This window comes from Hordeum vulgare, chromosome 7H, assembly GCF_904849725.1.
Source record: "Hordeum vulgare subsp. vulgare chromosome 7H, MorexV3_pseudomolecules_assembly, whole genome shotgun sequence".
Taxonomy (NCBI): domain Eukaryota; kingdom Viridiplantae; phylum Streptophyta; class Magnoliopsida; order Poales; family Poaceae; genus Hordeum; species Hordeum vulgare.
The window spans coordinates 524,463,578-524,479,047 of NC_058524.1; the positions used below are offsets into that span (position 1 = coordinate 524,463,578).

General features: G+C 42.0%; 1 protein-coding gene across 2 annotated transcripts; it reads right to left on the reverse strand.

Annotated features, from left to right (window-relative positions):
* Nucleotides 1–924: 924 nt before the first annotated feature.
* On the reverse strand, nucleotides 925–5,808 carry LOC123412625. 2 transcript variants are annotated; one of them, XM_045105576.1, is made up of 2 exons: nucleotides 5,216–5,808; nucleotides 925–1,139 (listed from the first exon to the last, which is right to left on the reverse strand). In XM_045105576.1, the coding sequence occupies exon 1, from the start codon at nucleotides 5,570–5,572 to the stop codon at nucleotides 5,219–5,221; it is 354 nt and encodes a 117-aa protein (XP_044961511.1). In that variant the 5' UTR covers nucleotides 5,573–5,808; the 3' UTR covers nucleotides 925–1,139; nucleotides 5,216–5,218. The 2 variants fall into 2 exon arrangements, with proteins under 2 accessions (XP_044961511.1, XP_044961510.1); XM_045105575.1 differs by having other exon boundaries at nucleotides 925–1,116; nucleotides 5,216–5,803.
* Between the last annotated feature and the right edge of the window lie 9,662 nt (nucleotides 5,809–15,470).

Here is a 15,470-nt window from a genome sequence, read left to right on the forward strand (position 1 = left end):
ATCAGAGCACCTGACGAGATGATCCAAGTAATTCGTGCGCAATTCAGACAAAACACAGTGATCGGAGGGGATTGATTTGCTTGGAGAAAGGGGAAAGTGCATGTGGCGCTTCGCCGGCGGCCTAGGGTTCTACCCAGATATTTATTACATGCCTCTTAGGGCTGGAAACCGTGGCTTATATAGACCAGCAAAGGAAAGGAAAGGAACTAGATTAAACAACAGAAATAAACGAACTACTGTCGGAATTGATACAGCGAAGCGGGCAGCTCCAATAGCCGTCGGATGCTGGATCAACGACGCAGGGCGACTCCCGCCTGAAGCGGTATCATTCAACCACAGCCGTTGGATCATCAATCAACTCTTCACAGCCAAACCGGCAAGTAGAAACAGGGGAGGCTATCGACCGAGCCTGACATAGATAAATCTGAAAACAAACGCCGAGGCTCCTAGGAAAGTGCCTCCATGATCCCTAGAAATCACACCAATAGATCCAAATCCATGCTTGGAAACTGCTCCATCAGAATTGAACTTTGCATAACCTGGGGCGGGTGGGATCCAAAATGACATGTTTTGTGGCATAGTACTGGCAGGAACAGATGCATTCTTTACCTTGATCTCCCGCAACTCCCTTAGATAAGAATTAGAAGAACAGATATAACAAGAAAACAGGTGAGCGAAATGGTGGAAAACAGGCAGAGAGCTACAGCCCAGAGCAAAGACCGGCTTGCAGCATTAGCCCAAAGCAAACGCCAGTTTTGTAAAAGTTCAATGATAACTGTAGCATTTTCTTGTTTCATCAGCATATATATCTCTTACGCACGGATGCATTGTTTCCAAAATCCAATCATCCCGATGAACACCAAATCATAGATCATGTGCTGCACATATTACTATGTTTTTTAACTCAAAACACACAGAGAGAAATAAAACTTTGATGAATATCTCTTCTATTGCATGAAATCATCAACATCTCGTCATATTTACAAGATACTCTGATCCTGTGCTTTGACTACAACAAAGCACTATTATTTTGCCGACTCACTCAAAATACACAACTGTGTACGAGCACATGTCTGGTCAGTTTGGAACATGCAGAATTTCTTTTCCAGCTAGCTTCTGCACAAGCGGGAAGAAGGAACCTTTATCAATGACATGCCAATAGAACAAAATTTAGAATAGATATTTGATGAATCAACGAGTATGTGAATACAAGAAAAATACAGTATGGCAATAGCAGTATGCGACAAAATACAAAAGATAAATACATCGTTAATCATGCTATGGACCAATTTTGACCATCCTACACACATCCAACAGAAAAACGTAGCTGGGTGAAGACAACAGTTCAATATCTACACTCTTGCTGTCTACAGTCTACAGATACAAGTCGTTTCCATTTTTATCTTATGGTCCAGCTGTGAATGGAAAAAAACATATCTAAATTAAATAATTCCCAGTGTTTTTACATGTAAAGAAGTGTTTTCGCTTTGGCTTAATTTTTTTGGTTAATGCCTTGGCTAATACAGTGTTACCTCTTGCAGTGTAGCTCAGAGAATCCAGGGCAAGGTATGAGAGCTCAGAGCAAGGACCTCACCTTTTTAATCTACTCCCTCCGTAAACTAATATAAGAGCGTTTAGATCACTATTTTAGTTATCTAAACACTCTTATTTTAGTTTACAGGTAACTGACATACTACTGAAATATTTTTGCAGTTAACCACATGCCTCGCTTCTGGTGTGAAGTCCGTATAAGTGTAAAATGTACTCCCTCCGTTCCTAAATATAAGTATTTCTAGAGATTTCACTAGGGGACTACATACGGAGCAAAACGAGTGAATCTACACTCTAAAGTATGTCTATATACATTCGTATATACTATATAATCTTCTAGTGGAACCTCTAAACAGACTTATATTTAGGAACGGAGGTAGTAGTATGTAAATAACTTATTCTAGTGTCTAATGTATGTGCTCATTTAGTGTTACATTTTCACAGTTATAAGAGTTTCTACATGTCCATTGATAAAATGACTGATTCCATAATAGTGTAGACAGTTAGTTCAATAAGTAGCATAAGTGAATAGGTAAGAAATAACTTCACCAAGAAATTGGTTCTCCTCTACCTGGCTTCCAAGTTAATAAACAAAGCAATGTCTTACATTGTTACATATATGTTTTATCTTGCAACCTCAATTAAACATTTAGAGCAATGAATCAATATTTCTTATTCTTAAAGAACAAAAGAAACTATCACGATTTGTTCTTGAGCAGCAACCCCAGTTCGTTGTTTTCCACTCCCTTCGCTTCTTTATGCAAGATGTCATGCATCACAAGATTCAAGTTTGACCAACAATTAGATCAATAAAATGTGGGTTATATGACAAAGAGACAATACCATTGGAAAACGCTTTTGAGTACGAGCTCAACGATATCATTTCCTTTGTCAAATAAATGACAATTCATTCATCTAATTGTCAGCCAAACTTGAATCATGAAATGTTATATATCTCACAAAAAGAAAACCGAGTGAGTGTTTTTCATTTCATATGTATCTCATAGCGTGTTATACCATGGTGTATCTTTGTGTTCTTGCGCATTAGTATTTTTGTGATGTTAGCCCTCCATTCCTTTATGCGGACGCCATGCATCACAAGATTTAAGTTTGACCAACAATTAGATCAATAAAACATGGTTTACATGACAAAAAAGGTAATATCATTGGAAAAAAACTTTTGAGTATGAACACAATGATATCATTTATTGTCAAATAAACAACATTTCATTAATCTAATTATCAGCCAAACTTAAATCCTGAAATACTAGACGTCTCACAAAATCTAATAGAGAGTGTTTTTAACTTAGCATTCAAATGTATCTTGAATCTTGTTATACAATGATGATTCTCTGTGTTCTTAAGCGTTAGTATACTACTAGCTAGACAAAGTATCATTTCACATCTTCAGATTTAATGACAATCGGGAAAGATGAGAGATAATATTTTGTTATGTTAGCCATGTATAAACTCTTAAGGAATGTTCAAACTAAAATGTTTTGACATTTCAACCTGTACTTGACTATGAGATGCATATCTGCACAAAATTTTGATAGCATGAAACGCTGTGAGAATAACAGGAAACCTAAGGTACGCCGTGCACTATATACTATGTTATTATCTTTCTAGATAATTGAAGCAAGGCTAACAACAAGGTATTCAGACAAAATCTTAGGCTGCCTTTGGTTTACAGGAATTTTATTGGAATTTGGCAGGATAGGATTGTTGTAGGAAAAAAAAAATCCTCTGGAGCCCTTTGGTTTACAGGAATGGAATCCTATTCCTGTATGGGATTTTTTCCTTTCCTTCAGATTTCACAGGATCAGAAACATTAGTTCTGAGCTAATGGAATATTTCCTGCAGTGAACCACACGCGTGCGGGCAACTGTTCGTTCGCTTTTTTCGCTCACTCGCGTACAAATAGGGTGGGGAAATAAATAGTCGAATCAAATCTGTGTCCAGCCCTCCCTCCACACACAGAACGGCACAGCTTCCCACATGAATACCGAGCCGGCAGGAACGCCGGTGGGCGAGGGACACGGGCAGATCCAGATGTCGGGCAACAACATACCGAGAAGCTGGAGAGCATCTACCGTCGGCCAGCAAGCCTACAGGCTACATCGTCGCCCTCCATCTACCGCAAATCCATCTTGCCTTCTCTCCTTTTATTTAGAAGATCTAGTGCTAATTAGTGCAGCTATGCTCAATTACGAAGGTCATACAGATTTATGTGTCCGTAACAGGAGTACCTACTAGTCCAGCCCCCAATCTTATTGCTCGATTTGTAATTTTGGAGACTGAATGCTTACACTAGTATGCTATTGTGTATTCTAACTCCATGCAATAGCACCCAATTTGTATTTTGATTGCCTGCACTAGTATGCAACTATGCACTAGTTGCTCAGTTCATACTCCAGTTACATGATAATAACTATGCTCACAGGGTCTACATTTGCACTTTGTATATTATTGTTCACATTATTAACCATGGAATAAGTGCCTTACAGTTCATTGTCATCCTAAACTTAATAAACACAATATTTTAGTTTCTTCAGCTGGATGATCAAAACAGTATGGCAGGTTTTGGTATCCAAGGACTTAATGACCACGAGTTCAAGTGAAGGACTACAAGAAGGGAGAGATGATATATAAGGAGAGATACCTACAACCATGTAACTGCTAGTTGTTTCAAACTAAAAAAAATCTGTTTCCTGTGTGTGTTCCTATCCGGTGAACCAAATGAGGCGCAAGAAGGCCACCAAGGAGGGGGGCTACGGCAGAAGCTGCTCTATCAGTTATTTCATTATTAGCACTCCTTAACCAATAGAAAAAGAAAGAGATCACCATTTAAGATGCATGCCACCTCATTTCCTATACTTTTCCTATTCCTATGAACCAAAGGAGGCCTTAACTAGGTACATAACCAAGAGTTCACATTAAACAATCTATCACCATTGCTTTGACTATACTAACCCCTCCAAATCTCAAGACACAACTCAAGATTCAATTACAGCACCTTCCCTTTGAAGCTTTTCAGATACTCTCAAAATAATTTAGTTCAAGAATCCAAGTTCATGGTTGAACACGAGGTACAACTTATCAAACACCTACTGATGTGCGTCATTCCAATCATGAACAACTCAATACAGTGAAAAAATATATTTACACTTAATTAGTGGATTTAAATAACTGTTTCGTTTAAGATCACATTTACATGTTTCCCTCTATCAGATATCTTTTTCACCGCCTAAACTATTTGCTCAAATTATTTAATAAATAATAAATTTCTGAATAATGACTTGTTTCTTTATGTTAAACTAAAGAAAGGTATTTTATTATGACATAATTTTCTAATGATCTGCCAGACGAAAGCACAACATTATGCAATGCATAACTGCATGACTCTAGGAGTAATCAAGTACTTGAGCAGCAGGCCTACACTTTTCGCTTACCCATGTAAGCATATTAATATCTTAGCTGATAACATGGATCATAATCTCTACAGAAAAATATTTAATCTCTTCAATTTTGCTCTTTACCAGTTCAATCATGTCTCATTCCAGCGTCAAATTCGCATTCACAACATCTACCAACAGTTTAGAGCTTGAACTCTTCTTTAATAATATCGAGTAGTCAATCAGACAAGCATCGCGAGAGATCTCACCAGTCACTTCTTCTCCTCGTCCGCGCTGGCGTCGTTGGGCGGACGGGGGTCGGCGCGGGAGGGAAGGGGGTTGGAGCCCTTCACGAGCCAGCCCAGGGCGAAGAAGGCGCCACCAGCGAGGATGGCGGTGCCCCAGGCTTGGGAGTACCACCGGCTGTACTGGCGCACCGCGAACCGCCACTGGTCCCGCAGCGTAGCCGCGTCGGGCAGCGCCGCGTCCGGAGGGTTAGGGTACCCGCCGCCCGCCGCGCCTCCGCCGAACCCGCGGATGCGGGGGGCTCCCTCGGGCGGCGGTAGTTGGGGCTGCGGAGGAGACGGCGCCGACGACGGCGCGATGGGCTTCTCTTGGCTCGCCATTCCAAGAAGGATATGTGTACGGTTTAGGACCCCGAGGCTTGGGTAAGGCGGCCGGCGGCGACGGTAGGCTTGTGTGACAGTGGCGGGGTCAGCGGCGGTGCAGACCGTAGCCCGCAAGTGACGTGGCGGCGCCCCCCCGAGGTCCGTCTAGAGAGTGAAGGCCGGAAGAGAATGGTGGAAGAGGAAGAGTGGTAGAAGAGGAAACGGCAGGAGAGAGAGAGAGAGTGAGCGTATGTTTTTTTTTTCTGAGAGTACGCGTGTGTGAGCATACCTGGCCAAACGGGCTGGCCTCGCACGGACCCTCATAATCGTGTCTGGCACGGCCCGCCCAGGCACGTTTACTAGCCGGGCCAGGCCTGCCGGGCTGGGCTGCGCCTCCAGGCCCATGCACGGCCCGGATATTAAATGGGCCAACATGTTGGTCCGATTAGCATGCTGGACCGCATATTTTTAGCCTCATGGATTCATTTTTAGGCTCATTGGGTTGTACTAGCAAAAGAGCTCGTGCGTTGCAACGGGAGAAAAAATAACACACACTCTTAAGCCAATAACCACGACTCAAGACCTTAATAGGCCCACGTTTTTCAGTTCTACATGGCATCACATTTGTGTTGTCGATAATGACCTCAATGCTCATATAATGAAAATGTGTTTGATTGTTGTCAGTCATAAGATCTCTCTTCCTCTCTCTCTGAGAAAAACATTCAATATGTTCAGTATACTTAGTTAGAGAGGGAGTATACATCAACTTGATGTATATTTAATGAGCAAATCAAAAAATAAAAGCATAGAAGAATATTGAGTGTAGGTATTCCAATAATTTAAATCCATGTTTTGTGAACTTATATTATTAATGAACATATAATAAGTAAACATGGATACGATCTTACTTGATGTTTCAAGTTGCATGGTCCCTGTTCTCTTCGATGATGCCACACAAATATTTGCATTATGATGAAAATGACAAAGTATGTTTTGTTAATTAATGATAGCATATGCATAAGAGCATTATTTTTATCTTGTTGATATACGTGTTTGCATTTATAATCTAAGTGAAGTCTTAATTTGATTGCAAACATATTAGGCAGCTTCATCGAAAATAATCAATTTGTAAGTACATGCATACCAAATGTTTAAGGTTGCATATCAACATTGATATTTTTTAAAAATAATTAGCAAAACAGTTTTTACATATGAAAAATCAAAGCTAAGCCATTTGTTTACGTAAAACTTGTATAAACAACATTGCATATTTTTTTTATACATTAGGTACATTTTTTGCGTGCCACATCAGAAACATTATTTAATTTTGATGTCTAATTTTTTAATACACATTTTTCATATTTTGTATGCATCATGAACATTTTTATATACATGTTTTACATTATTCAAATACACGATTAACATTTTTGAAAAGTTTTATTTTTTATGTCTACTTTGTTCCATACACATTATATATTTTTGTATATGTTTTCTTATACACTGGAAACATTTTTTATGCACATTTAAAGTTTTTTAAATACACAATCAATATTTTTCAAAATAAACAAAAATAAATTATTTATTATCCATACGCACTGTACATTTTTTTTGAATCGGGCTTCTCCCCTTTTCATTAAATGCATAACGGAAATACACAGATTTGCACACTGTACATTTTTTTATATATGAAAACTTTTTTGTCCACAAAGTTGAAATTTCTTTAATCCATGATTAAAATTTCTGCAAAGTTTATTTAAATAAAGCGAAAAGAGAAAAATATATATAAAAGAAATGCAAAAAAGAAGGTAAAAAAAGGGTTGTAGGCCCTCACGCCCAAAAGGTGGGATGGGATAAAATTGGGAGTACCAGGGATCGAACCTTGGTGTTCAAGGTGGGAAGCCAAACGCCAAACCAGCTGGGCTAGCCTCATGCTCTGGTTTATGTAGAAGAACCGCCTTCTTTAGAATTAGAAAGAAGAGCCGAATCAAAGTTTAAAAAACGAATCGTTTTTGTTACGGGTGGCATTGGTGGGTAATCTTGGCGAACTTTAGGGGCAAATTTAATGACGTACGGCAGAAGCAATAGGTGCTTTATTAGTAGATATAGATATATATTATATATATATATATCTAAAAATGTATAATAAAAGTTAAATGGGTCGTGCCGTGCCGGCCCGCGTGTCCAGCCTCCAGGCTCAGGCACGGTCCGAGGCGTGCTGCGTGCCGGGCACGAGCACGATTAAAGCGTGTCGGGCGAGGCCCGTATCGTGCCAGGCCGGCGTGCTATTGGCCGACCCAATTTACACGACATGTTTGGCCAGGTATGTGTGTGAGGGATGGGTCATGGGATTTTATTGTTTCCTTTCGGCCTGTCGGTTTGTCGGGCTTCTGAGAAAGAAGTCAATATTTCACCCCAAATGTGCCCGGAGGGACGAAAACTCCCTCCCTCAAAAAATCTTTAATTTGGTGTAATTTACACCCCTAAAATCCTTAAAATCGAATAAATCCTTCTTAAGTTGGATTTTTTTTCGTTTTTAGCTTATGACATGCTGAGAAGGTACACAGAGTAAAGAGGCTGACATGACATGGTTGAGTTGGGTCAATTCATCCTGGCCGGATTCTCGCCTTCATCGGTCAATTCGCCTCTTCTCTCGACTCGCCTTCGCCATCGCCGTCGTGGGTTGCATCCACCGCAATTCATGATTGACACAACGAATCAATGATCCGATTGAAGCCATGGAAGGAGGTATGTGATGCGAATCCCAAGCCCCACAATTGTTATCGTGTGTCCTGTGTTTCATAGTGCTAGTAGGGCGTACGAGATAAGGTTTTCAAGATTTTTGTTCCTCGTGTTGGTTTGGTTGGGGGAGGGGAAAAGATAGGGCGCAACTATTGGAAATATGCCCTAGAAGTAATAATAAAGTAGTTATTATCATATTTCCTTGCTCATGATAATCACTTATTATCCATGCTATAATTGTATTGATTGGAAACTCGTATACATGTGTGGATACATAGACAACAAAGTGTCCCTAGTAAGTCTCTACTGGACTAGCTCGTTGATCAAAGATGGCTAAGGTTCCCTAGCCATAGACATGAGTTGTCATTTGATAATGGGATCACATCATTAGGAGAATGATGTGATGGACAAGACCCAAACTTTAAGCATAGTGTTCGATCGTATCCAGTTTACTGCTATTGCTTTCTGCATGTCAATGTATCTGTTCCTATGACCTTGAGATCATGTAACTCACCGACACCGGAGAAATGTCTTGTGTGTATCAAACATGACAACATAACTGGGTGACTATAAAGATGCTCTACAGGTATCTCCGAGGGTGAGTGTGGAGTTGGCATGGATCAAGACTGGGATTTGTCAATCCGTACGATGAAGAGGTATGTCGAGGCCCACTCGGTAATACGACATCACAATAATCTTGCAAGCAATGTGGCTAAGGAGTTATCCACGGGATCTTTTATTACCGAACGAGTAAAGAGACTTGCCATTAATGAGATTGAACTAGGTATGGAGTTACCGACGATCGAATCTTGAGCAAGTAATATATCGATGGACAAAGGGAACTGCAAACGGGATTAACTGAATCCTTGACATCGTTGGTTTGACCGATATAGATCTTCGTAGAATGTGTGGGAACCAATATGGGCATCCAGGTTCCGCTATTGGTTATTGACCGTAGAGGTGTCTCGGTCATGTCTGCACATTTCTCGAACCTGCAGGGTTTGCACACTTAACGTTCGATGATGATATAGACATAATTGAGTTATTGTGTTGTGACCGAATGTTGTTCGGAGCCCCGCATGAGATCCCGAACATCATGAGGAGCTCGAGAATGGTCCGGAGGTAAAGATTTATATATGGGAAGTCATATTTTGGTTACCAAAAAAGTTTCAAATTTTTTTCCGGTATTGTACCGGGAAGCTTCTAGAAGGTTCTGGAAACTTTTAGAGGAGTATGGAAGTCCACGACGGGTTCCACCATGTCCTAAGGTTTGCATGGGATGAGGGGAGGCATCCTGCCTTATTAAGCCAGGCACACAACTCCCTCAAGGCCCATGCAGTTGGAAAAGGTGGAAAGTCCACCTTTGTATGGAAGGGAAGGAGGAGGACTAGGATTCCACCTCCTTTCACCTTGGAAGCGTCCTAGGGCTTGGAGGGGCTATTCCCCACGCCCCTCCACCTATATATAGAGGGGAGTGGGCGCCCCAAGAGGACACACCAAGCCCTTGGCGTCCTCTCTCTCCCTAGATCGTTTTCTCCTTCATTTGCGGTTTCGGTAGCGCTCGGCGTAGCCTTGCCAGAATAGAATCACCACTACAGCCACCACACCATTGTGTTGCCAGAGAACTCAGCTACTAATTCACTCATGCTCGTTGGATCGAGGTAGTGAAGGCATCATCGAGTTGTACGTGTGCTAAACGCGGAGGTGTCGTCCGTTCGGCACTTGATCGGGACGTTCGTAATTGGATCGCGGGACATATCATGATTGGACCGTGAAGCCGTTCAACTACATCAACCGCGTTTGTCAACGTTTACACTTAGCGATCTACGAAAGTATGTAGATGCACTCCCCCCTCGTAGTTGTTGATATCCATAGATAGATCTTGGTGAGAGTAGGAATTTTTTTGTTCCCCATATGACGTTCCCTAATAGTGGTATTAGAGCAACGTCTATGCATAGATAACATGCACGAGTATAACACAAAAGAGTTTGTGGGCATTGATGTTCAGATTGCTTACTTCCTTAGTCTTATTGTGGGAGGAAGTGTCCCAGACCAACCTTACTCGTCACGTACGAGATACCGGTTCCATCGACTGACATGCAACTTGTTGCATAAAGATGGCTGGCGGATGTCTGTCTCTCCCACTTTAGTTGAATCGGATTCGATAGAGGAGGTCCTTGTAGAAGGTTAAATAGAAACTTGAATATCACCGTTGTGTATTTGCGTAGGTAAGAACGGTTCTTGCTAGTTACCCATAACAGCCACGTAAAACATGCAACAACAAAGTAGAGGACGTCTAACTTATTTTTGCAGGGTATGTTGTGATATGATATGACCAAGGACATGATGAGATATATGTGATGTATGATATGATCATGTTTTTTATAGATTATCGTGACTTGCATGTCGATGAGTACGACAACCGGCAGGAGCCATAGGGTTGTCTTTAATTATTTGTGCCTTTTTGCTTTACTTGATCGCTATGAGCTAGCAATAGTGGTAGAAGCATAGTTGGTGCGACAACCTCACTAGCGACACGGTGATGGAGATCATGGTGATGGAGATCATGGTGTCATGCCGGTGATGATGGAGATCATGTCAGTGCTTCGGAGATGGAGATCAAAAGCACAAGATGATGGCCATATCATGTCACTATTTTGATTTGCATGTGATGTTAATACTTTTATGCATCTTATTTTTCATAGGATAACGGTAGCATTATAAGATGGTCCCTCACTAAAATTTCAAGATAAAATTTTGTTCTCCCCAAGTGTGCACCGTTGTGAAGGTTCGTCATTTCGAGGCACCACGTGATGATAGGGTGTGATAGACTCTATGTTTGCATATAACGGGTGTAAGCTAGTTTTGCACATGCAGAACACTTGGGTTAAACTTGACGAGCCTATCATGTACAGACACGACCTCAGAACACAGGAGACCAATAGGTCAAACATGAGTCATATAGTAGATATGAACAACATGGAGATATTTAACATTGAAACCACCTCATCTCACATGATGATCGGACTTGGGTTGGTGGATTTGGATCATGAAACACTTGAACAACCTAAGGGATGTTGAGTTGAGTGCGAGTTCTTAAGTAATATGATTAATTGAACTCATTATCATGAACATAGTCTAAGTTGTATTTACAAAGTATGTTGTAGAACAATAGCTCACATAGTAGCTCCCGTGTATTTTTGATGCGTTCCTAGAGAATAATAAGTTGAAAGATGATAGTAGCAATTATGTGGACTGGGTCCGTAAACTGAGATTGTTGTCAGGACCCCGATCCTAAGTCATAGGAACCCAGCATGTAACACATCACATCACTTTGCGGCCTCACGCACGGTAAACTCCACGGCTGCCACCTTACCTTGGCCGAGACCGTTTGCGTCTTTTGGCTCACGTATATGAATGTGTCGCTAGCATTCAAACGACAAAGAGCCCGGGTCGACATGACTAGTTATAAACCCAAGTGGTACATCCGTACAGGGACAAACATACATAACCCAGCAAACCAGGTGTCGGTCAACAACGTGTGTAGACGAGTCGTAGCAAGCTACAAGGACTCCATTACACTGCGTGATATTTCCACGAGGGGACAGACACAGTAGCAAAGAAGGATACATGTCGGTCAATCAATGTGTCCAGAGCAGTAGCACGCTACCAAGGCTTGGTGGAAGCACAAAGAGGTATTTACCCATAAAGAGTACTACTAAAGGCACACAACTAGGTGTCGAATCCCACACATACCAATGCATTTCAACATACACACAATGTGCATCATATGTGTAGATACAACATGGCATCACAACATAACTCTATGACTCAAGCATTTATTAAAGACTCATAAAAGTCAACATAGTATAATATTACAAACAGGGGTCACATGACCGTACACTCAAGTCATACAAGCATCAAGCGGAAGCATAACATGTCTGGTTACAAACATCTACTAAAAATGGCTGGAGGAGCCTAAAAAGCTATAATGACCCTACCAAAGGAGCCAGACCTCTGTCTGGGATTCCCAAGCTATTCCGGTCAACGTCGATCACATCTGTCTCCTCTACAAAAACATAAATAAGAAAACGTGAGTACGAATGTACTCAGCAAGACTTACGTTAGAACTATTTACATATGCATCAGTATCAATGAAGGGATTGTGGGGTTTGACTGCAGCAAGCCAGCTTTGACTCTTGGCTAACTTATACTACGTCTACAAGTACTTTCTTTTAGGTGGGTTAGCGCACACGAGTCCACATATTCACCAATTCAATACGCCACTATGGATCCACTATCATCTCCCTAGGAGAAGGCCATCCATAACACTCACACTTATCTTGAATATTTTATAGTATCCATTTAAGTTGTCTATGACCATATAAGTTTCCAAGTAGTCCATATCCGCGGACGCGGATATCCGAATAGATTAGATTACCCTGCAGGGGTGTACTTCTTCACACACGCTCCCACCACTTATCACCATATGCACGTAATGCATCTCGGCAACCTTCAAGCGGAAGCACTAGCGTGGGTGTCGGCCACGACCTAACTAACCACACAAGACTCTAGTCTAGTTTTATCGCCTATTTGAGACTGAACCCGCAAGGAAGTCCGACCGAAGTTTCCTCTACGGTCCCAAACAATGTGTACAGGGTTCCCAAGCCCAACTCGAGGGATGGTACTATGCTTGGTACACCGAGCCATGATGCCTTGTCTGTCCCAAGCCCACCTGTACGGGGTGCCACTTGGTAGACTACTAGCATGTACTACAAACACCAGAAACTAGTTGCAACTCCTGGACAAAGATCTAGGTGATTAATAAGTCGAGAGAGTCAATTAGGGATCCCAATGTGCGGTAGTAGCTAGTCTTGGATAACATACACGGGACTCAGTTCTTAAGGACGGTCCCAATGAGACAACCCGCCATGTACTCCTACACAACCTCTCATCGATACCTTAACCAAATCAGGTTCACGCCTTTACTCTTACGCTGTTGGGGCATGAACACTGCCATTCTGATTCATCATCTAGATGGATCAGACCCGACGCAACTCTAAGCATAGCAGGCACAGTAAGCAAGCATGGATGAGTAGCACATCAAGGCTCAAGCAGTTTCTACTCATGCTAAGTGGTTTCAACTAATTACTGTGGCAAAATCAGGTCATGCAGAGGAATGGGTTCAACTACCAAGAATAAATAACAATTGAATCGCTATTATCCTAATGCAGTAAAAGAGAGCAGGAGCGAGAGAGTAGGATTTTATCGGAATGTTCAAGGGGGGTTTGCTTGCCTGACAGTTCTGAAGATAGCAATGAGTCTTCATTAATGTCAACGATCACATTGTCGGAACCATCGTCTATCGAGAGGGAACAAAACCGACAAAATAAGAAAGGAGCACATTCAATGCAATGCAACAAACATGATGTATGATATGGAATGTTAAAGCATTGATTTGACCTAGTGGAAAGGATAGTCACATTAGTGAAGTGGAATTCAATAATAAACAAAATTCCAACTCCAACACTATTTATAAAATTGTCCTAACCATCATTTTCACTACTTGATGATTTTAACTTGTTCAAACATGCATGAACATGGCATAAACAGATTCCTTGCATTTTTCTGATAATTTTTCATATATTATTTATTTAATTTGGAGTTATATTTTATTTTCTATGATTTTTAGAAGCTTAATTTTTTTTGGAATTAAATAATTCCAGAAGTCCTTTTAGTGCGTCACCCTGATGTCACGGTGACATCACCTGGTCAACTGACGTGGTCCAGGTCAAAACTGACACTCGGACATGCAAGTTAGTGTCTCTAGGTTAATTAGGATTAGCTAAACTAAATTATTCTTAAACAAAAGTTAATCAGGGGCTAGGCCCCACCTGTTTGTGACCCTCGGAGGTCAACTCCCTAGTTAACGTGGTCAGACCCACCGGTGGCTCAACGCCGGCGAGGCCCGAGGCGGCGGAGGGCGTCAGATTTGGTCCTCCGGTGACCAAATGCACGGCGGAGAAGCTTGGCATGAAGCTAAGATGCAGCCGCATCCATTTTGGCCATCGGGAGCGGCTGTAGCGGCATGTAGCGACGACGGCGAGAAACCGGGCGGCGGCCGGAGCTCGGTCTCGAGTGGCAAGGGGCTGCAGAACACGGGGGAGTTCGCTGCTGGGCTCTACGGGTTCCTGGAGGCTCTTTGAGCACGATGCCGTGCTTAGGCAGGAGCTCTGGCTGCGGTGGCTATGACATCGACATGGCTGGCGGCGATGGCTTTGGGAGAGGCGTCTAGGGGGGTTAGAGGAGGGCAGGCTCGACGGGGATAGGGGGGAAAAGAATAGGAGCTCACGTCGGACAGGAAGAGGGGCTCAGCTCGGTCGTGGAGGCGTTGGGGGCGACGAATTTGATGCCGGCGGCTCTCGGATCCGAGGCGAAGGCGAGCTTGAGGAGGGGGTGAGAGAGGCCAGAGTAGGAGGGAATGGAAGGAGGAAGCTCCAGGGTGTCTCCTCACGTGGAGATAGGCTCGGGGACACGCGCGCCAGCGTGAAGCACGAGGTGCCCGCGGTCGCTGTGCTGCTGCCACGCAGCTGCTCGGGGAAGACGACGACCAGGGGAGGCGCTAGTGGGCTGGGCTGGACCAGGTAAGCGCCAGTTAATCCTCTCCTCTCTCTCTCTTTTCTATTTGTTTTATTTGTTTTGTTTTGATTTCAGATCCAAAACATTTTTTTATAAAACCTGAAAATTTGTTCCTCTGGTTGAGTGGATTATTCCACACACAGTGAACATTTATTTATTTATTTTGGAAAAATTTATTTATTTGTTAAAAACTAAAGTAATTGAAATAATTCCAACAATAATTTTCACTGGTTTGAAATATTTATTTTTAAGCCTAAATTTTGTTGGTTTGGTCGAGTTATTTGATTTGAGGTTAATACCATTTGCTAGGGTTTTTATGAGGCCATTTTGGATTCATTGACTCAAATGTGTTTTATATTTGGTTTAATCCATATGGGGTTGGATATGGTCACCCCCATTTCAGGTTAGATTGAGTTTATCATGATGCAAAATGATGATGCAAACAATTAATCTAGGGCTGTGACAACTCACCCCCACTAAACAAGAATCTCGTCCCGAAATTCAAGCGTAGGGTAAGAGAACAGAGGGGAACACTAGC

Excerpts from the sequence above, each read along its gene's own strand:
- LOC123412625 (XM_045105576.1), bottom strand. The coding sequence starts at position 5,572 with ATGGCGAGCCAAGAGAAGCCCATCGCGCCGTCGTCGGCGCCGTCTCCT.